The sequence below is a fragment of the Leguminivora glycinivorella genome, chromosome 11 (assembly GCF_023078275.1).
Source record: "Leguminivora glycinivorella isolate SPB_JAAS2020 chromosome 11, LegGlyc_1.1, whole genome shotgun sequence".
In the NCBI taxonomy this organism is placed as follows: Eukaryota; Metazoa; Arthropoda; class Insecta; order Lepidoptera; family Tortricidae; genus Leguminivora; species Leguminivora glycinivorella.
The window spans coordinates 22,913,813-22,938,883 of NC_062981.1; the positions used below are offsets into that span (position 1 = coordinate 22,913,813).

At 40.3% G+C, this 25,071-nt stretch overlaps 1 protein-coding gene across 1 annotated transcript in view; it reads left to right on the forward strand.

Moving 5' to 3' along the window:
• The first annotated feature begins 541 nt into the window (after positions 1-541).
• The window catches only part of LOC125230869, a 739,902-nt gene continuing 715,372 nt past the window's right edge, over positions 542-25,071 (forward strand). The window contains exon 1 of the mRNA XM_048136122.1: positions 542-952. Within this exon, the coding sequence (XP_047992079.1) occupies positions 542-952 (411 nt within the window). The remainder of the gene's footprint in view (positions 953-25,071) is intronic.

Sequence of the window (25,071 nt, forward strand, 5' to 3'; positions counted from 1 at the left end):
AAAAGAGAATTCTGAAACCTTATAGGAGCGTTATTCAAGAATTTTGTGTTAATAGTATCAGTGAAGCAGTATTTGAGTAATAAAAGATTTTTACGGGTTCCTTTATTTATTTATCAGGTTATGATCGGGTATTCTGGAGTGTTATACCTGTGAAACGTAAAATATATCAGTAATATATATGTATAATAAGGATAACATTAGCCCTATAGTATAAAATGCAAAGTATCCTATGAGCAAAAATTGATACTGTGCGACAACCACAAATGGCTTTGCTTTATCAAATGGGGTTGCAGAGCGATGCTATCACTCACTGAAGCCGAAAGTAGAATTCATATATAACATTTTAAGTCACTTTGTCGCACAGTGTCCGACCTCCTTAACAACGAACCTGTTTAAATTCTAAAACAGTCAATTTAGTTCGCACAAAGGATGCCCGCTATACAAGAGCAATCTAAACCAATGTAGGCGCTCTAATTGTGCAATTAAAGGCGCCTTTTTCTTTAATTGAATTATTTCGTTTCAGAAATGGAGAGCTAACGCCATGGAGAGGAAAGAGGTACACCGTCACGGATGCAGTATAGCCAAGCAGACGATACTGACTACGCATCCTAGTGGGCTGCAGACTAGAGTATCAGTGGAGCTGGCTAACTTCGATGCTTTATGCATGCATGAATGCACAAGTAAAACTCCAAAAAGACCAATGTGGGAAGGCAGTCCTTTCTTATCACGCCGTTTAGGAGGGGTCTCTGCTCATGGGACACCGGTGCTCGGCAGAAGGAGTGATGCGGTGAATGAAGGGAGACTGTCCCAGCAATGTACTCCGGTGATGAGGAGGCGGGAGGTGGAGAGCCCGGGGGGTTCCCCCCTGCCGGTCAGGAGGGGGGAGGAGGTGGAAAGTGATGTGGATAATAGTGTCATCAGCGGCTGGCTGAAGTTCCGGGACAACAAGCGGGTGAGTGTTTTGATTTATTTTAGATACTTAGGTGAAAATAAGATGAAGAAATGTTAGTTCAGTAAAAGCTTGCAAAGGTGAACTTGAACTTATATTACTTATCACCCATTTTAGAGCATTTAAATATGTGGAGATTTCTCAATATAATATTTATATATTTTACGAATGGAATAGATATATTATACAATTTATACAACGGAATATCAATTTTATTCGTTCAATTTTAAAGCAAAATATTTCCTACTTTATTAATATATAAATACAAAGCCAAAATTTGTTGAATAAGTAGTAGGACACATAAGAAAAAAATCATCATAAATTAAGTACATACTTATTAAATAGTCATTATTAGCTACGTGACAGGATATAACTGCAATGTATACGTTTTAAAAGCTACGATTATAATATTAGATTTCCTTTTAGTTATACAATCTCACAAGACTAAGTGACAATTTCAAGTACCTATTACCTTAAATTCTATTGCAATTTTTATTTAATCTTATTACCCCATTCTAACAAAAAGTCCATAAGAGTCGTTCCTTGCAACATAAACACAAACTACTCCACATTGTTTTAACAATTCGTAAACCTTATGGCAAAAACCTAAGGTTCACATTCAGTCAGTAAAGACAAGTACAGTCGCCACTAACGTCTCAACAATAGAGGCCTGTTCCGGGTGAAAAAAAAGGACCATTCAAACTTTGCATAGTGACTTTTGAGGTCACAATGAACAACTTTTATTCTGGGACCAATGCTGAAATCGCGAAAAATTTGGCTATTCCTTAGAAATGAGCAGCATAATGACAGTCGAAATGTATGAAACAGCAATTTTTTTGCTATTTCAGCTTTGGTGTTATTTTATAAATTATAAATGGGCTTACTCTTGGCCACAGACTAGCCAAAGCCGTGACCTACGTGAGCTCGCCCGTAGCTCGCCCAGGAGGTGCCTGTTCATTTGAAAATCCATAACATAATAAATCTTATTCATTCATCATCCCACTTGTGTTATTCCGGCATTTGCCGCGGCTCATGTGAGCCTGGGGTCCACTGTGACAACTAAACCCAAGATTTGTCGTAGGCACTAGTTTTACGAAAGCGACTGCCATCTGACCTTCCAGCCCAAAGGGTAACTAGGCCTTATTATTGGAATTAGTCCGGTTTCCTCACGATGTTTTCCTTCACCTTCTCCAATAAATCTTGTTCATTATTATCTCAAAATTCAGTATGAAATGTTTAAACGGTCCTTTTCATTCACCGTGTATGTGAGGACTTTGGCAGCTGTTATATTTGATGGCGAGCGTACGACAGTTGTACTGTCTGGAGAGCCCACAAGTGCCATTGGCACAAAGCCGGCCGATCGCCTGTGTCAGATAGGCATGGCAGTTTAAACAATGTCTGTGAGACAGCACTTGTTTTTGAAGAAAAAAGGAAAACCAACTTAATAATAATGTCATCAAATAAGAAATATTTTTTGTATTAAATGACTATTTATAGATATCGCCAACACATTTGTCTCTGTTTGGCCCGATGGCTGACTAGTAGAGAATGCCTTTTGGTAGTAAATCCACCATTTGCAAAATTTTCTTTACTTGTGTAATAGGTAAATACTCGTAGAAATATTTAGGCAATAAACATAATTGGTCCGATTTTGGCAAGAATGAAAATATTACTGATCATTGCTAATGAAAGCAAAAACTTATAACTGTTCTGAAAAAAAAAAAAAAAACGTGATATTAAAATTATAACAATTAGCCTAAGGACAAACAAATTTTTTACTATTAATTGATCGATTAAGTTTTGGAATAGGAAACTATCTATAATGAGAACTCAACATTTTAGAGATATTTACGCATACGATTTGACGAACGGTCTGGCGCAGTCGGTAGTGACCCTGCCTGCTACGCTGCGGTCCCGGGTTCGAATCCCGGTAAGGGCATTTATTTGTGTGATGAGCACAGATATTTGTTCCTGAGTCATGGATGTATTCTATGTATATAAGTATTTATTCTAAGGTTAGCTGGAAGAGATCCCTTTTAGGGATAAGTTCGCCTTTGTACCTCTGTTCCTGTAAACTGTATATGAATCTGTTGTACACAATAAAGTGATTACTACTACTACTACTACTATTTATATATTATATATATCGTTGTCTGAGTACCCACAACACAAGCCTTCTTGAGTTTACCGTGGGCCTCAATCAATCTGTGTAGGAATGTCCTTATAATATTTATTTATTATTTATAGGTGAGTGTGTTTAGTAAAACGTCCCACGTTGTCGGTTACCACTAAGGCGAGATTTACTTGTATCTCTATATGAATAAACTGACAAAGCGGATTTGTAGCAATCGACAAAGCAGGACGTTTTCCTGTGCACACTCACAATTTAGGGTCTTTACAAACAGGTGTTTAAAGGCCCAGTGCACCTCTGACCTTCAGACGTCAAATATTAGGAAACCTATCGATCGTTTCTACGAGTAATTACATACATACATACATACAATCACGCCTGTATCCCATAAAGGGGTAGGCAGAGCACATGAAACTACTAGAGTCTCAGTGCCACTCTTGGCAATTAAGGGGTTAAAAGAAAACGAAAATTGTGAGATTGCAGTGAGGTTGCCAGCCTCTCGCCTACGCCACAATTTTAACCCAAATCCCACAGTCGACTTCTACGACACCCACGGGAAGACAGGGGGTGGTGAAATTCTTAACCCGTCACCACACAGGAGTAATTACATAGGCAGGAATAGTGTAAGAATGTACAAGTTGTGTTATAATACTTATAATTACACAGTGTGGTAGGCAGGCGTAGTGCAAGAGTGTGCAAGTGAGTTGTATTCGCGGCGCGAGGGCGCTCGACTCGAGAGCGCCGCAACTGGGCTAAGGGCTTTCCACCTGCTAAGGAAGGGCTCTGAGTTATCGAAGTTTAATATTAAAAAATAAAAAAAAATAAAAAAATAAAAAAAATAAAATAAAATTCATTTATTTCAGATAAAAAAATCCATATTATCACACATTTTACATATAAACAAACATTTAAACATAAAAATTAATTTAAAAATTATTATTTTTTTATACATTTCAACATTAAAAAATTAAATAACAATTATTACATTTAGAATAAATATTAATATTAAATACAAGTCCCATCATTACAGACATTTCAATTACAAATAAATAATACTACAAATTAAATAAATCACATTAAATTAAATTAAATTTAACGTTTAAATGTGAGCGTGTTTAGTAAAACGTCCCACTTTGTCGGTTACTATTAAGGCGATATTTACTTGCATCTTTATATGAATATACAGCAATCGACAAAGTGGGACGTTTTCCTGTGCACACTCACAAATTATCATCTGTCTAGTTGCAGTCAATAGACAAAACATCTAAGTTGCTAATCCATACTAATATTATAAATGGGAAAGTGTGTGTGTCTGTTTGTTTGTCCGTATTTCACGGCAAATCGGAGCGACGAATTGACGTGATTTTTTAAGTGGAGATAGTGATGGAGAGTGACATAGGCTATTTTTTGTCTCTTTCTAACGCGAGTGAAGCCGCGGGCAAAAGCAAGTAGAATAGAAATACCTTTCATTTCAGACCATATAATATATAATATAGGGTGCATTGGGCTAATTTCAAAAGTCACATAAAAATCACCATTATGCCCATCATATCAAGATTCCCCTTTAGAAATTATTATGATATTTAAAAATTGTTACTTGGGCCATTTTATTCAAAGCTGTTCACTCCATATTATTTTTAATTTGGATTTTTTTATGTGGTTTCCATTCAGAATCGCGAGCTCTTTCAATCCTAATAGGAGAAAAAAGTGTCCTAAGGTTTTTTTTCCCATTCCGTACCATTTTTCATACTTTTTGTACGTCGGTTACGGAATGGAAGGTTTGAAAAATGTATGGAAATCTTGGGACATTTTTTTCTCCTATCAGGATCGAAAGTCCTCGCGATTCTGAGTATGAATCGCGTAAAAAATACCCATATTACCCATGTTGCTGAAAAATGTCACGTACAGGTAGTCTATTAGGAGCTAATCGTTTAGGTTTCGTAGCAATACGGTAATGTGACTATATAATTTAATATTGAAAACTGATAGAGACTGAGTTACGGCATGGATCATAAACGTGTTGCATGGAAATTTCAACTAAAACTATCGAGAGTATCGACATTATCGACATTTCCCATCACTAGCAACATCAAAGTAATAGGTAGCATTGGGCGCGTAAAACCAGAAGCACTTTCACGCAGCCTCATTACTCCCGGCACTAATGTCAGACTTGTATACAACTATTTCTTGAGGCTTTTGACTGACTACGTTAAAGCAATACAGTTTTTACATTACTAATATTACATATTAGGCTGTAAAAATTTCCTTTATACAGGTTGTGGTAGGGCACAGCACAGCGGATATCGTCTCGCTCGAATCTAAGAGCAGAGCCCAACTGGGGTAGTACCTCCGTCTTACAGAAGACCGCAGCCAAATAGCACTAGACCCTACTCATAGTGTTACGTTCCTGTCGGTGAGTAAGGCTGCCAGAGCTCAACGAGGGTGCGGTGTGCTGATGACGGGAGGACTTACGGAACTAACTTGTTCCGTCTATTGTCCTTTGAGTCGTCGGCAACCCGAACCCTCCTTGGAATTGTACAAGTTTCTAATGGGGTGGCAACGCGCTGTGACACTGTTTGAGTTGCAGGCGTCCATAGGTTACGGTAACCGCTTTACATCAGGCGGGCCGTATGCTTGTTTGGCACCGACGTAGTATAAAAAAAAACATATGGACAAGCCTTGAGAATTTAAGGAAAGTTGGTGTTTAAAAAAACCTTATACTTAGCAAAAAATTCCCGACGGGCCGAACCAGGTCATAATATCATTAAACGTCGATACTTTAAATATATATGAATATTACAAGACACTGGTGCCCACTGGCTACGTTGACCGCTTATTACTTATTATATCAAGCGACTCATAAATTTGTATTTTTATCGTAGCTTAAAAACTGTTCAGGATATAATTTAGGAAACTGTTACGACAAACTTCAACAACAGAAAAAAGTAAGAGTTTACATTGACACAGCACTATTTAAATGTCGTGCTCTTTAAATACCTTCTAAAATGCCAAAAAGACAATTTATCACAAGACAATACTTAACAAAACATTAAAGACTAAAGTAATAGACTAGACTAAGTAGTAGACTAAAGTATTATATGTATAATGAACATATCCCCATATACATAAATATTAAAAATAGTTTAGATAGTTTCAGTTCAGAGAAAAATTATTCAAAAATGTAAAAATCATTATAGCTTTTTCCATTTTCACTTAAATATACATTTTCCAGGTAGGTACGAATACACAAACCTCTTTAAAGTTTCAAATCAGCCAATTTCAAAAATGCGCCGTCTCAAGAGCCCCCGCAAAATATTACGGGTCTCCCCCACCTGTAAATAAACAATGCTGACATATCGCCACACATTCGCGCCGACCGGGACAAATGCGTAGACAATTCGCGCTATCAGATGTCCTCGGAAGAACGTAAATCATGCGGTCCCTAGCGCGCGCGGGGAAGTGCGGGGGGAGCGCGGGCGCTGATTGGTCTAGAGACAGCGCGGTCGGGTGACCATTTATCTCAATTCTGGACGTGACGTGCGGCGTTTTATTTGAGAGCGATTATGATATTTGATATTGGTAATTTAACAGATCTGATGCTGTCGGGATGATGAGTAAGCGCTTTTAGTCTGGTTTGATAAGGTGAAGTTGTCAACTTTGACAATAAAATATATTTAGGTATCATTTGATTTATACTCTTCAATCGAGTTTTTTATCGAGTAATGAAATGTGACGTCACAAAGTGTAAATAAAATTACTCGTATTTAGCAATTATTATGTAGCTTGTGGTAGTAGAAATGACAGAATGCTACTGTGAGTAGACTACAAATAGATAATTATGTATAGTCTAATAAAGACAACCTATAAACTAAGATGAATAACCGTCCCAGTATATAAAGTATTGCACATTTCCACCCGGAGCGTTTTTTTCCGGCACAAAGAAACCGGGCCATTCCTCAGCAAATTGGCTGTCTATGTGATCGAACGCTAATGGCGTCGCGAGAGCAGTCGGGCGACTGGTCGGGAGATTTGTTTGGAGATATTTATGTTGTTTATGTTTTATGTGAATTGGGATGGTGATGACTTATATGACTATGACTATGATGTATTGTAGAAAGCGCACAGTTATGCTTTCAGTTACGAAAAGTATGACAGGAAAACTAAAAGTAAGACACCATTGCTTGTTTTAGAAAATACCAGCCCGCGTTTTAAGAGACAAAAAGTAGACTATGACACTCTCCATACCTTCAACTATCTCCGTTTTGCCGTGAAAGACGGACAAACAAACAGACAAACACACTTTCCCATTTATAATATTAGTATGGATTGCATACTCGTAGTCATTTACTTAGTAATGTATTAGAAATCTTGGATTCAGGTATAGAATCAAATTTAATACTGATCTGAAAATAATAATCTTGGTTTTATTTTAAATTTATGTCAGCTCTAAGGTTTTGTTTAAGTTTTACTCCCATAGTTCCGATCACTGCAAATTATATTAATTGTATGATAAATTGTATAAACAGTAACGCTTCAAAACTGTTACTAGATCCAAAATTACATACATTTTCGTGAGTAGGTACACTATCGAGTTAATATATCCTAAAACGTCAAAATGTATGGCAAGTGCTTTATTAGTACGATCAATCTAGAATCTGAGTTAATGTATTTACCCAAGTTTGAAGTTAAGCTATTTTTCGTTCACACCTTATTAACCATATTTATTTTTAGACCAACTATCTAAATGCATTACAAGTCACAAGTAGCTTACCAAGAAACTTCTCAATTCGATCCAAGATTGTAAGCAGTGCTATCAAATTAGCGCAGCTTTTCTGATTAGCGTCCGAACTGCGAGTTGCGTCGGCTTCCGTCGATATTAATGAAGTTTGCGAGTTGCGACACTTTGGCTCGCGTTAATGAGAGCCCACAGTAATACAGGAGAGAAACAGTAACATAGCATTCAATATAGCATAGTTTAAAAAAAAAAAGTATTAAAAATAAGTATTTTTTAATCCCTGGTTCTTTATGACATCCTTTTTTTTTTATTGAGAACAACAAAATTTTAAGTAGATATTACTTAATGGTCTAATTGAGTTGGAAATCAAAAAGGAGCGCGGTAGTTTTCGGCGATTGTGAGGTCTAAGTTCGGTTGAACTACTAGCTAGGTCACGATCCAAGATTCAAGTAAGTAAGTAATATTCTACTTTTTTATGCGATAGGTGGCAGACGCGCAAATAGGATAGCTGATGGTAAGCGATTACTACCGCCTATTGACACCCGAAGAACCAAAAGGCTGGGAGTTGCGTGCCGGTGGTTTAAAATGGGGGTACGATCTTTTCTTGGAAGTTTGATGGTCGTATCATGGTCGTATCGGTCCGGAAATACCGTAGGCGACAGTCATAGTTTAGCTGTGTGAGCCAGGAAGAAAACTTTATCTATTTCCTTAACTTCCATTCTATCATACCAAAGAGGATCGAGTATTATAGAGAGTTGCTGTCAAATTATAATGTGTAATGGCAGTGCATAGACTGCCATCTCTTTACACAGGCTTAAAAATTTTGAACCTCAGTTTTGACAATTTCGCCCATATTCTTAGCTTTATGTTTTAAAATGTCATATTAATATTAGGGCCATCTAGCCGAGCGTACCCCAAAGGTGTAATGCAATCTAGGCCACCGTACCTTTTGCTGTATGGTACTGAGGTACGTTTTTTTCTTAGACTTTATCTGTATATACGGAGTTATATATGTCTTTGATCATACTGATCCCAATCTCCTCAATATAAAGAAAGCAGCAAGTTAAAACTCCGACGATACGACGTTGTAAATGTTTTTATTGCGTTTATTGACTTACTCGAATTTCGCCTCGTCTGAAGATAACTGGGGTGGTTAGCCAACGTCACAATCGCTTCGTAAGCGCAATAAAGATCGAGTATAGACTGCCATCTCTCGACACAGGACTCAGTTTCGACATATCTTGATGTGTGTTCAAATTATCAAATGGGTGATCAACTTTTTCTTGCCAGTTATTGCAATGCTTACGGTCCCCTGAGTCACGCTGGTTTTATGCAAAATTATGCTACTTAAACTATGCAAACATGCATTTTTCTGGTGTTAACAAGCCCTTTCCTTAATTTGCCACCTACAAACATGGACAACATGCATGCTTGTATAATTACAGTAGCATAATTTTGCATAAAACCAGCGTGACTCAGGGGACCGTAACCATGGCAATAAGAGGCAAGAAAAAGGTGATTCACCCAAATATATTAAAAGCGCCATCAAAATCAACTAAGGGCCCTACATTTTCTTGATGGTTTCCGAGGTTCGTTTTTAGGGTTCCGTAGTCAACTAGGAACCCTTATAGTTTCGCCATGTCTGTCTGTCCGTCCGTCCGTCCGACCGTCCGTCCGTCCGTCGGTCCGTCCGTCCGTCCGTCCGTCCGTCCGTCCGTCCGTCCGTCCGTCCGCGGATAATCTCAGTAACCGTAAGCACTAGAAAGCTGAAAATTGGTACCAATATGTATATCAATTACGCCAACAAAGTGCAAAAATTAAAAGTGGAAAAAAATGTTTTATAAGGGTACCCCCCCTACATGTAAAGTAGGGGCTGATTTTTTTTTTCATTCCAACCCCAATGTGTGACATATTTTTGGATAGGTATTTAAAAATGAATAAGGGTTTACTAAGATCGTTTTTTGATAATATTAATATTCTCGGAAATAATCTCTCCTAAAGGAAAAAAAAGTGCGTCCCCCCCCTCTAGCTTTTGAACCATATGTTTAAAAAATCTGACAAAAATCACAAAAGTAGAACTTTACAAAGACTTTCTAGGAAAATTATTTTGAACTTGATAGGTTCAGTAGTTTTTGAGAAAAATACGAAAAACTACGGAACCCTACACTGAGCGTGGCCCGACACGCTCTTGGCCGTTTTTTTTTTCTTAGACACTATCAGTGTCGTACATAATTTATTTTTTAATACAGTTGTTGAAAAAGTGCCCGTTTCTTGGCTGTTTAACGTGCGAGAAGTTGTGTTTTACGCACTAGTGCGTAAAAAGTAGGTATGCGTTCCATTTTACGACTACATACCGAGCTGTTTTAATATTAGTCTATTTTACTAAGACGGAATAAAACTATAATAGTACATTTCGGTATAAGTGCGAGAAGTATGACACGTGACATTCTTGCACGTGTGACGAACGACGTTTTTAAACGCAATCCGAACTCCCAATTTTCGCAATGACATTGACGCAAATTTGACATTATAACGAAATGTACTATATCGTAACTATGTAGCTCTCCCTATAGCTCTGTGGGGGCGCGACAGAGCCCGAGTGCATTTCAATCTCCACGTAGCGACAATGATTGTCACTTTGGCTATGACTGTTGGTTTTATAGAAGGCTATAAACTATAAGCCTACGAAGGGGCTTAACCTACAGTATTTGAGAGACTGTGCCGTTTTAGTGTTGGAGATTTTTAGGGGCATATTCGTTGATTACGTCCATGAAACGTTAATTTAGAAGGGCGACAAAATTTGATTTTGAGGGCATATTAACCGTACTATAAAGTTATCACGCCGATAAAGTTCGTTTGTCCTTTTCTATCACACCAATACGTCGGAAAGGGACAATAGTTATTTGTTATACAAGGGGGCAAAGTTGTATTTTAACGCCGAGTGTGGAATTTAAAAACGAGCAAGTGAAAGGATTCTATTGTTGAACCACGAGCGAAGCGAGTGGTTCGAGAATAGAATCATGAACTTGCGAGTTTTTTAACACACGAGAAGTAAAATACATTTGCACCCGAGTGGAACACAAAACTTTTCCCCTCACTATAGCGAGGAAACTACAACGCAAAAAAATGCGTTTATCACTGCTTCCAGTAGTTCCACAGGTGGTAAATCATCTTTATTACTAGATTCACCTACTTTTATCAATTTTAAAGCAGTTAATTTGACTTTATTCAAGGTCAAATTACTTTACCCACTAGTGGATAAAATGCGTTTTTACCCGCTGGTATTAAAGGACAAAACACGTGTTTCCGCGCTAGTGAGGGGAAAACGAACTTTATCGGTTTGATAACTTTAGAGTGCGTTTATAAATAATAGGGTTAGTCTAGAAAAAAAAAAAAAGTTTGATTATATTTATTTGTGATATTCGGAGCTCCAGATTTAGACTTCTTTCGAGGCCGTCTATAAAGTAGCACCGTATTATTATGTACTGAAAAATAAATAACAATGTAAAATAAGTTGTACTTACATTTTAATCCTGAGTATACCTTATTAAATGCAAATTCATCGTAAATGAAGTTGAAATAGCGGAAAAGCGGCATAAACCGGTATAAACCGGTATAAACCGATATAAACCGGTATAAATCGATATGAGCCGGTATTTAAGGCAGAACTCGGCAGTATTTATGAAAAGTCATTAGCTGGCATCATTCACACGGATTATTTCAATAATTCAGGGAAAAAGCGGTAATTCATTCCACGGGAACGATGGTCCAGTTACAAGCGACAAGCGATTTGAAATGAAACGTTTAAAATCACTTTTTTCTTCTTGTCTAGTACTTACTCTCCTCTGGTGTTTCGGGTGTCCATGGGCGGCGGTGATCGCTTACCATCAGGCGACCTGTCTGCTCGTTTGCCTCCTATCCCATAAAAAAAACCGGCCAAGTGCGAGTCGGGCTCGCGCACAAAGGGTTCCGTAGCAGCAAATATAATAAACCAATAACTTAACCAAAATTACAGTTAAATCAACCTATCTCAAAAACTATAAGAGATACTTTGATCAAACCAAAAATCGTTGAAAGAGTTAATTAGCATGCATCACCTCTATTTTTTTTAGAATTTTATACCCCGTAGTTATAAAAATAGAGGGGGGGGGACATACTTTTTACGACTTTGAGAGCTGATATCTCAAAAACCGTTCACTTTAAGAAAAATGTTTTTTAGAAAACTTTATATCATTTTAAAAGACCTTTCCATTGATACCCCACACGGGTATGTACATCGAAAAAAAATTTTCATCCCTCAGTTACATGTATGGGGGCCCCACCCCCAATTCTTTTTTTTACTATTTAGTGTCATAATTTTGTAGCGGTTCATACAACACATATTCCCATCAAATTTCATCACTGTAGTACTTATAGTTTCCGAGTAAATCGGCTGTGACAGACGGACAGACGGACAGACGGACAGACGGACAGACGGACAGACGGACATGACGAAACTATAAGGGTTCCGTTTTTGCCATTTTGGCTACGGAACCCTAAAAACTTACTTTACTGGCTCAGTGGCCAAAAAAGGATCTTGGCCTCCGACACAAGAGATCGCCACTCTGCCCTATCCTGCGCCACTTCACGCCAGTTGGGTACACCGAGTGCGGACAGGTCTTTCAAGGCTTCCTCGCACCAGCGATATCTGGGACGCCCACGCGGACGTTTTCCACCCGGGTGTCCCACATATGCTCTTCTAACACCACGATCCTTTCCCATCCTTTCCAGGTGGCTAAGCTAGCGGAGTTGCGTGGCTTTGACCTCGCCAAGTAAGGCACCGCCATTAGTTATTGACTTTCTTGTCTAGTGTAGTGTTTAATTTTAAATTTAAGTTTAGGGAAGTTTAGGCCTCCCTGACACTGTTTAAATCAGTATATCCACACGAGAACCTATGTATTAAAAAATCGAAAGAATAAATAAATTAAGTACTCATGACACTTTTGCAATTAAGATATTAAATTAAAATATATTTTTGTACTATCAGTGCGCTATTTTTATTATTACCAACTAGTTAAAGGTCATGTTACCTGATATAAATAGTATGCATTTTCAATGGATGCGATCTTTTTTTACCTTTAAAGTGTAAATTATTATGGCAGGTGACTAAGTATACATTTATTAAATACGAGTAGTTATTTGTTTTACAAGGGGGCATAGTTGTTTGATATCCGAGCAATCGAAAGATTCCAAAAAAGTGGAATCTTGAGCGTTGCGAGGGTTTCAAGGCACGAAGGGTAAAACAAACTTTGCCACCAAGTGAAACACAAATATTTTCACCACACCAACACGAACAAAATACTGACTATTAAATCCATCGATTTGTTTAGGTAATATTCATGATTTTATTTTTTGTTTTTTTTATTGTGTGTGTCGCGCGTGCTCAATGAAATTGCTCCTCGTTACGGAGCGAAACATGTCGAGCGACCTTCGACCCGATAACCCGATTACCCGAGTTACCCGATTTACATGTTTCAGTAATATTCATGATTCAAAATCATCATTTATAGGTAAATTATGCCAGCAAGACATCAAGTTAAAATTTGTATGAAATTACATTGCACTCTTGTGGATGAAATGAAATTTTGCTATCTGTTTTCGAATAACAAAGTATATAAGCCTTTACCAGTTGGTTTGTGAAAAAAAAAAACTGTGTTAAATTAATATTTAAAACTAACTTTTGCCAGCGGCTTCGCTCGCGTTGGAAAGAGACAAAATGTAGCCTAAGATATCACTTTCCATCCCTTCAACTATCTCCACTTGAAAAATCACGTCAATTCGACGCTCCGTTTTGCGTGAAAGACGGACAAACAAACAGACACACACACTTTCCCATTTATAATATTAAAATATGGATGTATACTGTTTTATTGATTCGCTCAAAATAATGAAAGACGTTTCTCTAGACATTATTTCTTGCTGTAGTCTCTACATTGGGCTAGTGCCATTTTTTCGCCCGAGAATATTTCGGCCGCTGAAGGTATTTCTCGAGAGCTAAACGGTTTCGTAGCAACTTGTGAATTACACTTTACTCTCGCAAGCTCCTATCATATATCTCTCTATTAGTATCAAAATCAACCTACACGTAACTAGTTACAGTTCAATTTAAAACAACAGTAAGATTAAGATAAGAGTTTTATGTGGCGCTGACTCTAACCCAAGTCATGTCTGTTTTGTTACTAACCGCAACTTTAAGTATAGCATCGTAAGGTTCAATTTAAACTTAGATAGGAGCTTGAAGGTGTTATTTTGTATTGTTTTATTGTAGCATCGAATTGCGGGAATGAAATTTGGACGGTAGATTGCCTCGGGCGAAATGACAACACTTTCAACCGTTTATATTTTGACTGGCTTTTGCCCGCGGTTTCGCTTGCGTTAAATTCGAAAATGTATAATCCCCACTTTAGGGATGTGGGGGGGGGGGGGGGGGTTAGAATAAGACAAAAAGTAGCTCACTTATTTGAAGGGATGGAGAGATTGCAGAGTGACATAGGCCACTTTAAAAAAATACGTCAAATCGTCGCTCCGTTTTGACGTAAAACGGCGAACAAACAAACAAACATTCACTCACACACACTTTCCCATTTATGAGATTAAATTATGGTAGCAAATGTGTAGATATTAGTTTTCAGGAAGCTCGGCTGAATTATACTTTCCAAAAAATCTGAGTTTTGTTCTCATTTTAAAATTACGAGCTGTGTTGTAATGTATTGTTGCTCAGTGATATGAGGTACATATCTAGTAGATATAATCATAATCATTTAATAATACAATAGTATTTTATACAATCGTGATATAATACAAAGCTTTTCAGTCGAGTACCATGTTTACGCCACGAAGCTTGCTGAATGGCCTAATAGTACGGTACGAGATTTTTTTATCGTATGGCAAACGGAAATATCATCATTAATACAAGTTAAAATTAATGTTAATAGTCGTTCACCGTTGTATGAACATCGAATTACCTAGCAACCAATTGTTTGTAAATAACCGACTCTGATTGGCCGATAACGCGACAGATAAAAAAAATGTGTTTCCGATGCAGGAAAATTTGCCAGGTATCGCAAATTAGTATAGAAATTGTATGAAGTTCTATTTTTGAAATTATTACAGTTAACTAAAGTCAACTATAATGAGCTTATTATAATTGAGTCGGAACTGCCATAGAGTATCCAACACTGAAAAGTTAGCACTTATAGTTTAGTCTGTGGTGTCTTAATTGACAGATTACAGTCGACAAGTAGAAAAATTATATTATAAGTCACATAATATTTATGCCGATGACTGTACACATGCTAAATACCTTGTCGAACTAGTGCAAGTCATGGTACCTACTTTACGTACGAAATTTCAAATCCCCTATGTACTGAAAAACGTCATACGAGTACAATACATGCGAACTGCAAATCTTGATACTAGTAATTCGTCTCATTTTAAACTAATCTGTATAAAAGAGTCCAAAAGCAAGATAGACGCAAAATTCTTCGCAAAACGTGTCTTACAAGCTTTTTAGTAAGTTCCATCTGCATTATTAACAAGACATTTCTGCCTACTGGGACTCGTAAACGCTTCATCCGTCTGTATATCCTTCTCATATTACTACATTTTGAATCTTAAGTTGAAGGGTGTAAGGGTGGAAATTGTGTGTGTGAGGTTAACACGTGCAACTAGTTAAGATGTCTAAGAATGTTTTATGTCTCGGGATCGAATTACTGTGGCCGGTGGAAATGTGGTTAGTTTTGAGAAAATTGCACGCATTTTATAGGTTTGCGTACAAAGTAGCCATTTAAATGTATTTTTTATGTTAGTTACGACCTTCAAACCTTCAAGAGCGTACCCATCTTAAAGGCCGGCAACGCACCTCCAACACTTCTTGTGTTTCGGGTGTCCATTAGCAGCAGTGATCGCTTACTATCAGACGACCTGTATAATCGTTTGCCTCCTATTTCATAAAATAGATAGTTACAGATAGATACCTAGATAAATGAATTATTGACACACTATGGTCGTTACAATCAGTACCCTCAGATCTTAAAATTATACATAACCTGACAACCTACGTGAAAAGTCTCAGTATATTAACTTATTATGCTGGAACCCAACCTTTCTGGCGTGATTTCAGCATAAGTATCAGTTTTTTTAAGCCCCTTAGTTGCCAAGAGTGGCACTGAAACTTGAGTAGTTTCATGTGCTCTGTCTACCCCTTTATGGGAATAAAGGCGTGATTATATGTCATATCAGTTATATGTAACAAAAAGATGCACCATTACTTACGTGAATTCATATCTGTGTTTCCAAAGGGGTAGGCAGAGCACATGAAACTGATTTAGTGCCACTCTTGGCAAATAACGGTTTGAAAGAAATGGAATCTGGAAGTCGCCAGCAATATGCTGAGGTGAGGTCATTTCGTGGCACTTTATAATAGAATAAAGAATAAAGTTTATTCTTCTAAGTCATTCATAAATATATTGTTTATTGTCTGTGTCTTTACGAATAAAACCAGGGACGGCTCACTCCGCGATTCTACCGCCGCGCTACAAGTACATGCCGGCGGCCGCGAGTTCGCGGCCCATTCAGTGGTGACGACCTTCGCGCGGCGCAATAGAATTCAATGTCGGCTGCTCGCGTGCGGTCCGTTTGTTAATCTAGGTAAGAATTTAGAATGGCGGCATTTTGTGAACATCAAAGGAGTGAGCCTTCTGTATTTGTACTATTAAATATTCTGTGATAAAACTGATTTTATTCTATTCTATTCTAAAACGTGAATTTATAGTGACAGGTTGCTAGCCTATCGCCCAGCGGTGATTGTAGGAGAAATCATCTTAAGATATTTTTTTCTCAACGTCTTTGTTCAAAAAAACACAAAAGAAATAATTGCGGATAGAAATTAATTTCTAAATTTGAAAGAAATGTCAAGTTTTAAATCTGAATTTGTGAATCATAATGAAATCATAATGAAAATGAAGATGATTAAATTTACAGATTTATGACTGCAAAAATTAAGGCATCATTTTCTCATGTGCAGAAAAAACATATTATAGATGGTCGTTTTTTTATGCACTAGTTCGAGAAGTGGTTCATTATATGCCAGGTCGAAACTTCAGAAGCTCATCTGTACTGAAAAACGTCGTACGATACACGTGCGAAAAGGAAATTCGTAACTCGTGTCGATTTAAAACACTCCCTTCGGTCGTGTTTTAATTTATCGCCACTCGTTTCGAACTTCCTTTTTTACGCACTTGTATCGTAATGTACTATTACAGAAACGTTAAAACGACTGATCCTTTACAAATTAACATTTATTTGATGACAAAAAGCTTGAACAATTCAAATTTCCCGTTTTTATTGCAAATTCGCCGTATCAGTCTTAATATTGACTTAAATCAAATTTTAACAAAGTTTTTTAACACGAGTGCAAAAGGAAAATGTTTGGTAAGTGGTTGTGTTAAGGGTGTAATTGCCTTTATATCCGGGGGTGTAGTGAATGTCCTCCAGAGACCACGGTATTGTTTTGTCTCTGCTATGAAATATTTATGAAGCTCCAGAGGGTTTTGGTTGAGTCAGAGAGAAGTACGAGAGGAATGGAAAATGCGACATTTGCTTTGATTTTTAGATTTGTACATACATACATACATATAATCACGTCTGTGTCCCTTAAAGGGGTAGTAGACTAGCAGAGCACATGAACTATTAAGTTACAGTGCCACTCTTGGCAAAAAGGGGTTCAAAGAAATCCAAATTATAACATTGCAGTGACATAGATTTAGATTTTATAACTTTATATTTACAGTGGCTCAAGATATTGACTTTTTATAAGGAATTATTTTTTAGGCAAATTACAGAATAGTTAAATTAGAATTAACATGTCATCCGCGGAATAAACACACTTTCAACTAAATTAAAGTGGCTTTCTCTATTGAAATGTTTCTCTCGGCTGCTCTCTATCTATGGCTAAATAAACTGGGATGGACGACACCGGCGCAACGTGTTTTGCTGACGGTACCGGCTACCAGCAATAACACTCGTGTAACGAGACTGGCTTACAGCCGGCGTATCATGCTTCCAAGTTTATCACTTATCCACGTGGATAAAGCATCCGTCACGCTTTGGCAAGTATGTCAGTGTGAGAGTGACAGTTGTCTTATCCACGTGGATAAGTGATAAAATTGGAAGCATGATAGACCGGCTGGACAGGATATATTCTTGATTATTTCACTCAACTGTACACAGTGAAGAAGTGTTTCTGCCGACCACTCTCTGGCTCTCTCTCTCCTCAGCATTATTATTCCCATCTGATTTTGGGGTCTGATTTTCCTGTCCTTTCCTTCCACTTCGCACGATCGGACGTGTCGTCGACTGAAACGTCGCAGGCTCTCATGTCTTTTGCTATGGTATCTGCCCATCTCATCTTCGGTCTTCCTCTTCCTCGGGACCCAGCAATGCTCAGATCCATAGCAACGTTTCATATGTACTCAGGAGGCCTTCTCTTCACGTGTCCATACCATCTCAGTCGACTTTCTTGTAGTTTATCGGCGATATCACGTACTCCGAGGCCGACCACTCTCTGGCTATGGCTAAATAAACTGGGATGGGCGGCGACACCGGTGCAACTTGTTTTTGTTGGAGCGCTGGTAGTCTAGCGGTAAGAGCGTGCTATACCCCATTTCTCGAAGCTACAAGTTACAATTTATAAGTGGTAGTCAATGTCTAATATGACAAGTTGGAAAGAGACTTCCGCTTGTAACTAATTAACTTTCAGTTTTGATAAATGGGCCACAGCAGTAACACTTGTAACCAGACTGACTTAGTTGGCTGGTTACTCTAGATTCTATAATCAACAGAAAATAAAGAAAAACTTATACCTGTGGCTAGTTATAGTTTAGTAGTTTTACTTAAATAAAACACTTCCATGTGAAATTAGATTTTAATTTCTTAGACTTAAGGTCGAATATTGTTTGTAGCATAAGCCATGCAATACGTTGCTATGCGCCGTCGGGCAGTCCGCTGCCGGCCGCGAGCCTGTTAACGTACGCTCTCGTGACATTTTTTTGTAACTTTGTGTGTTTTCCGAAATACAATCTTCATAATTGAACCTCGGACTTCTTCTTCATGAACCCTACCACTAACATAGTGGTCTTCGAGCCGGATCCATGCAACGCACTCCAATCAAGATCGAAACACGTCGGTCTTAAGCGCGCCGTTTAGAACTAGAAAAGAGGGTTCTAGAAGATCAACAGAAGATGTCCCAAAAGGACGAGAAGAGTGAAGCACCTCATGGTCAGAGTTCTACAGCCAGGTTGGAGGAATTTGAGCCAGTTTCAAGTATCCCGAGAGATTTGGTTAACACAAAACCAATTGAGGGTAGTGTGAAATCTGAACCAACCGCCGCAGGATTCCTCAAGAAAACGCTTCCTCCTTCTGCTTCGTACGTGAGCAAAGCTTCTAGCAGTAAGGGCTCAAGGATGTCATCGGCTTCTAGAACGGCTAAGAAGAAGCAACTTTTATTAGTAGCCGCAAAACAAAAAGCTGCCATACAGATGGAGATCATCGATAAGACTCTGGACGCTCAATTAGCAGAGCTGGACGACGAGGATCAAGAGTACGGTTCACATGTAAGTCGAAGGAGTTATTCTCGGAGTCACGTCGCTGATTGGGTGGAAAATCAGAGCAACTTGGAACCGCAAGAGGATCAGCAGCAAGCCCCCGAGTATGGATTAAATACGGGTGAGTTGCATCAGCATGCGCCACGTCCTCCGCCCGAGCTCGGCCCAGCGCCCCGAGCCGCCGCGCCCGCACCAGCCCCGGCGCCCGGCCCGGCCGCCCCGCTGCTGCCGCCGCCGCCGCCCGACGGTACCGTTATGGCGCTCCAGAGTGCGATCCAAGTTATGGCCGATGCTGTGAAGAACATCTCCACTGCTAATACACCGAATACCAGCCTGCTCAGTCGACTCAGCACGCCGAAAGATCTCCCCGAGTTCTCCGGCGATTATTTAGAGTGGTTGCAGTTTAAACAAGCGTATTACGAGTCTACTGAGATATGCAAATTCACCGATAAGGAGAACCTTTGGAGGCTCAGAAAATGTCTGCGCGGAGCCGCTAAGGATGCAGTCAACGCTTTGTTCATAAGTGCCACGTCACCTGAGAAAGTCATGTCGGCGTTGGAACTACGTTATGGTAACTCTGAGTGCATCATTTCCCGCGTTTTGTATGACATTAAAAAGCTCCCACCGCTGCACCAAGATTACCACAGGGATATTATTACGTTCGCGTTAAAAGTGCAGAACTACGTGGAAGCAGTACGAGCAGTCGGTCAAGAGGAGCACTTGCAGGGAGTAAACATCGTCTCCATTATTTTGTCTAAGCTGCCGACCGTACTAGTATCGAAGTGGTCAGATTACAGCTTCAATTTAATCAAAGATGGTAAAAAACCTAGATTGGTCATTATGTCTGACTTCCTTAATGAAGAGGCGGTCAAGATATCCACTACTGCAAGTACCTATATTGCCACAAAAGGTGAGAGTTACAAACATAAAACCTCAGACACAAACAACGCACGTAATCATACAATATTAGTGCACGGCGAAGGAACTGATAAGAAATGCATTTTTTGTCGAACATCTGTTCACATGATAACCGATTGTAAACAGTTTAAGCGAGCGCTGCGCAAAACCAGATGGCAATTCGTTAGAAAAAACGGCCTATGTTATAAATGCCTAATATCCACACATGAACGTGAATCGTGCCGTGCGCCCGCTTGCGATAAGGACGATTGTGGCGAAGCACATCATCGACTGCTGCACTACACGGTAAACAAGAACGAGGTACCGCTCGCGTCATCATCATCATCGGCACCCCCTTCGAGTTCTACCACCAGTGCGTCAGCGCAGCAAGACCACGAATCTAAATCCGTTTCTGAGACTTTGGCCCATATTAAAACGGGTGATAAAAGGGTCTTGCTGAAAGTAGTGCCTATTAGTGTTCACGGACCAAACGGCGTATTTTCTACTACGGCTTTGTTGGACGATGGTTCTTCGATCAGTTTAATAAGTTCGAAATTAGCGCGACGCGCGGGTTTAAGTGGACGTACTAGCATGTTTAGCACACACGGTGCATTTGTAGGCAGTGAATTAGTGCGTAGATCGGCCATTGTGGATGTGAACATTACGGCTATAGACAATAAGGTGCATAATTTAAGGGTTCGTAGTGTCGATGATTTAAGTGTACCTGTGCAAACTTTATCGATTTTAAATTCTGTTAACTATTCTCACTTGCAAGATATTAAGGATAAATTATGTACTTCCGATTCAAAACCTGAGATGTTAATTGGTCAAGATAACTATCATTTAATATTGCCTCGTATAGTTAGGGAGGGTAAAAAGAACGAGGGTTACGCTAGCCTCACTCCCCTGGGTTGGTGCGCTCATGGGAAGATGTACGTGCCGCAGGGCGGCCGCCCGCCCAAGCAGGTCGAGTCTAACCTTTTTATTTCAGAGTCAGAGGACATGACGGATGAGCAGGAGGGCCTCGAGCTGCTGAGGCAGATCCACGAGGAGGTCCGGCTGTCGTTCAAGGTGGACGCGACGGGCGTGTCGTGCTCGCCGCGGCAGAACGCGGAGGAGGCGCGCGCGGTGGCGCTGCTGCAGCGCTCCGCGGAGCTGCGCGCCGGCCGTTGGCACGTCGGCCTGCCGTGGAAGGAGGACCACCCCGCCATGCCTGACTCGTATCCTAGCGCTCTCAAGAGGATGAAAGGTATCGAAAGAAAGATGACCAAGGACGCCGGTTTTGCTGATAGGTATCGGGAGCGCGTGAATCATTTACTGGAAAATGATTACGCATCTGAACTGTCAGATACTCAGGTGAGACCTAAAACATGGTATCTCGCTCATTTTGGCGTAGATAATGTTAATAAAAAGCGCCTGCGCTTGGTCTTCGACTCGGCAAATAAGGTAAATGGTTTATGTTTAAATAGTTTCTTATTAACAGGTCCCGATATGTTGTCATCACTATTTGGTATTATGTTACGCTTTAGGGAAAATAAGATTGGAGTAACAGGTGACATCAAAGATATGTTTTTAAGAATCAAAATTCGAGCCGAAGACCAACACGCTTTAAGGTTCCTGTGGAGAGACAGACCCACTGAGGAGCTAAAAACGTATGTAATGACGTCACTTCCCTTTGGGGCTAATTGTAGTCCATTTATCAGTCAGTTCGTTAAGAACCTGAACGCGCGACGATTCGAGCCTACTTTGCCAGACGCTGTCGATGCGATTTGTAATTCGCATTATGTGGATGACTACATAGACAGTTTCACCGACGAAGCCTCGGCCATCAAAATGGTAAGAGAAATAAGTTCTATTCACAGTGCCGGCGGGTTCGAAATGAGAAACTGGACTAGCAACAGCGTCTCGGTTTTAAACAGTCTGCCAAATCAAACCTTAGGCACAGCGGCCGTAAGGTTTAAAGTCGATCGGCAGCAGGAAGGTGAGCGTACTCTCGGGCTCATATGGTATCCAGCCGATGATAAGTTAGCATTCGACTTATCATTAAAACGGATTCCCGAAAGTATCGTCAACGGCGATGAGCGTCCTACAAAGCGTCTTATGCTTAGGGTAATAATGTCGATTTTCGACATATTAGGATTTTTATCTCCTTTCACCATTCAGGGTCGTATAATGCTGCAGGACACTTGGCGATTAAATGTAGACTGGAATGATTATATTCCAGACGCTATTTATGATAAATGGCGAAAATGGATTGACCTACTTAAGGTAATTAGCGACATACGTATACCAAGATGCTATCAGTCAGCTGTTCGCAACCGCGGCCACGAAGATAACGAGTCTTCGCCCGTGCGAGGGAGTGAGACGCAAGATCAGGCGGTCGAAGCATCGGTAAGTACCTCAAGTGCGACGTTGCCGCAATCGACGCTCGCGTCCGGCAACGATGCATCTACGTCATGCGTTACGAAGGCCTACGAATGCGTAGCGGAAGCTACGAGCACTACGCGCACGAAACAGGTAGGTTATAACAACTTACAACTGCACATATTTTGTGATAGTAGTACTCGAGCTATGTGTACTGTTGCTTACTGGCGTTGGGAGATAAATAATTGTATTAAAGTTGCATTTATTGCCAGTAAATGTAAAGTTATGCCAGTAAAGCAGCTAACAGTACCTAAGGCCGAGTTACAAGCCGCACTATTAGCCGCCAGGCTGGCTAATACTATAGGTAAGGAGCACAAATTAGTTCCAGAGCGGCGTTTCTTCTGGTGCGATAGTTCGACTGTGCTACACTGGGTGCGTAATAACACGCGCACATATAAAACATTCGAAGCGAACCGGTTAGGCGAGATTGATGAGTTATCCCGTGTGGACGAGTGGAATTATATACCTACAAAACTGAATGTAGCAGATTTAGCTACACGGGAGACTTTCGATCACGCTCAATTAGATAAATGGTTCGCGGGTCCGAATTTTTTATATGAAGACGTGTCTATGTGGCCAAAAGACATTATTTTGCCGCAGCCAGACATCGCGCCGCCTGAATGTGTTGCTGTCGTACAGGAAGAGGTTTCAATTGGACTGGCTGTACCGGACCCCCTGCGGTTTTCTTCTTGGCTACGCTTGAAGAGGACCACGGCTACGGTACTAGCTTTTATTGACAGAAGATGTAAAGGTATACAGTCTCATGTCGATTGCGGTACTATGGAGCGTGCCGAAAGATTGCTTCTGCGGCACGCACAGGCGGAGTCGTTCGGCGAAGACCTCGTCAGAATTAAAAATGGTAAACCACTGCACCGCTCAAGTAGATTGGTCTCTCTGTCACCGGTGCTTGACGAACATGGTCTGCTGCGAGTAAGCGGCCGAATAGATGCCGTAATGGACGTACCTATCGACGTTAAGAGGCCGTTGATACTGGATGGTCGGCACCAGGTGAGCAAGTTAATCGTTCGAGATTATCACGTAACCCTGGCGCACGGTAACCAAGAAACCATCGTTAATGAGGTAAAACAACGGTTCTGGGTCTTACGTTTAAGACCGACCGTTAAATTTATAGCATCATCCTGTATGCTCTGTAGAATCCGTAAATGTCAACCGAGGATTCCGCGAATGGGGGACCTACCGAGGGCTCGGATGGCACACCATCAGCGGGCGTTCTCTTACTGCGGTTTAGACTTGTTCGGACCGATGGAGGTCGTCGTGGGACGACGCCGCGAAAAGAGGTATGGGGTTTTATTTACTTGCCTGACGGTGCGCGCGGTCCACATTGAGCTGGTCTCCTCTCTGACGTCGGACTCGCTGACAATGTCGCTGCGCCGGATGGCAGCCAGGCGTGGCTGGCCATCACACCTGTACTCAGATAACGGGACAAACCTGCGCGGCGCCTGTACTGAGCTGCAGCGATCGATGCAGGAACTGAACACTGAAGAACTGAAAAGTTATGGTGTCAACAAAGGTATGGAGTGGACTTTCATACCTCCCGCTAGTCCCCATTGGGGTGGGGCGTGGGAGCGTTTAATACGTAGTTTCAAGTCCTCTCTCAAAGTCATTTTAAATGAGCGTGCACCACGGGACGAAGTTTTAAGCACGCTCATGGCGGAAGTCGAAAATATAGTGAACAGTCGTCCCTTGATGCACGTCTCCGTGGAAAATGGAGATGTAGAATCTCTCACTCCAAACCATTTCCTCCTTGGTACGTCGTCAAACCTGTCTACTATCGGTACCTTTGACGGCTCTGATCTGTACCTGCGGAAACAGTGGCGTACAGCTCAAAGGCTTACCGATATGTTTTGGCAGAGGTGGATGAAGGAGATCCTACCGGACCTCATACCAAGAAGGAAGTGGCATGAGGAAAGTAAGCCGCTGCAAGTCGGCGACCTCGTCCTTGTTGTGGACCCAAACTCTCCTCGCAACATGTGGCCAAAGGGTTTGGTCACACAGGTGTTTCCAGGTAAGGACGGACGAGTACGGTTGGTCGAGGTGAAGACAAAGACAGGGACCTGGCGCCGCTCTGCGGCACGCATCGCGCCCATCTCTTTGGATAATTAGTGCTGACACAGCACTAGGGTGGGGAGTGTTGGCGATGCGTACTCTTATACCTGTGGCTAGTTATAGTTTAGTAGTTTTACTTAAATAAAACACTTCCATGTGAAATTAGATTTTAATTTCTTAGACTTAAGGTCGAATATTGTTTGTAGCATAAGCCATGCAATACGTT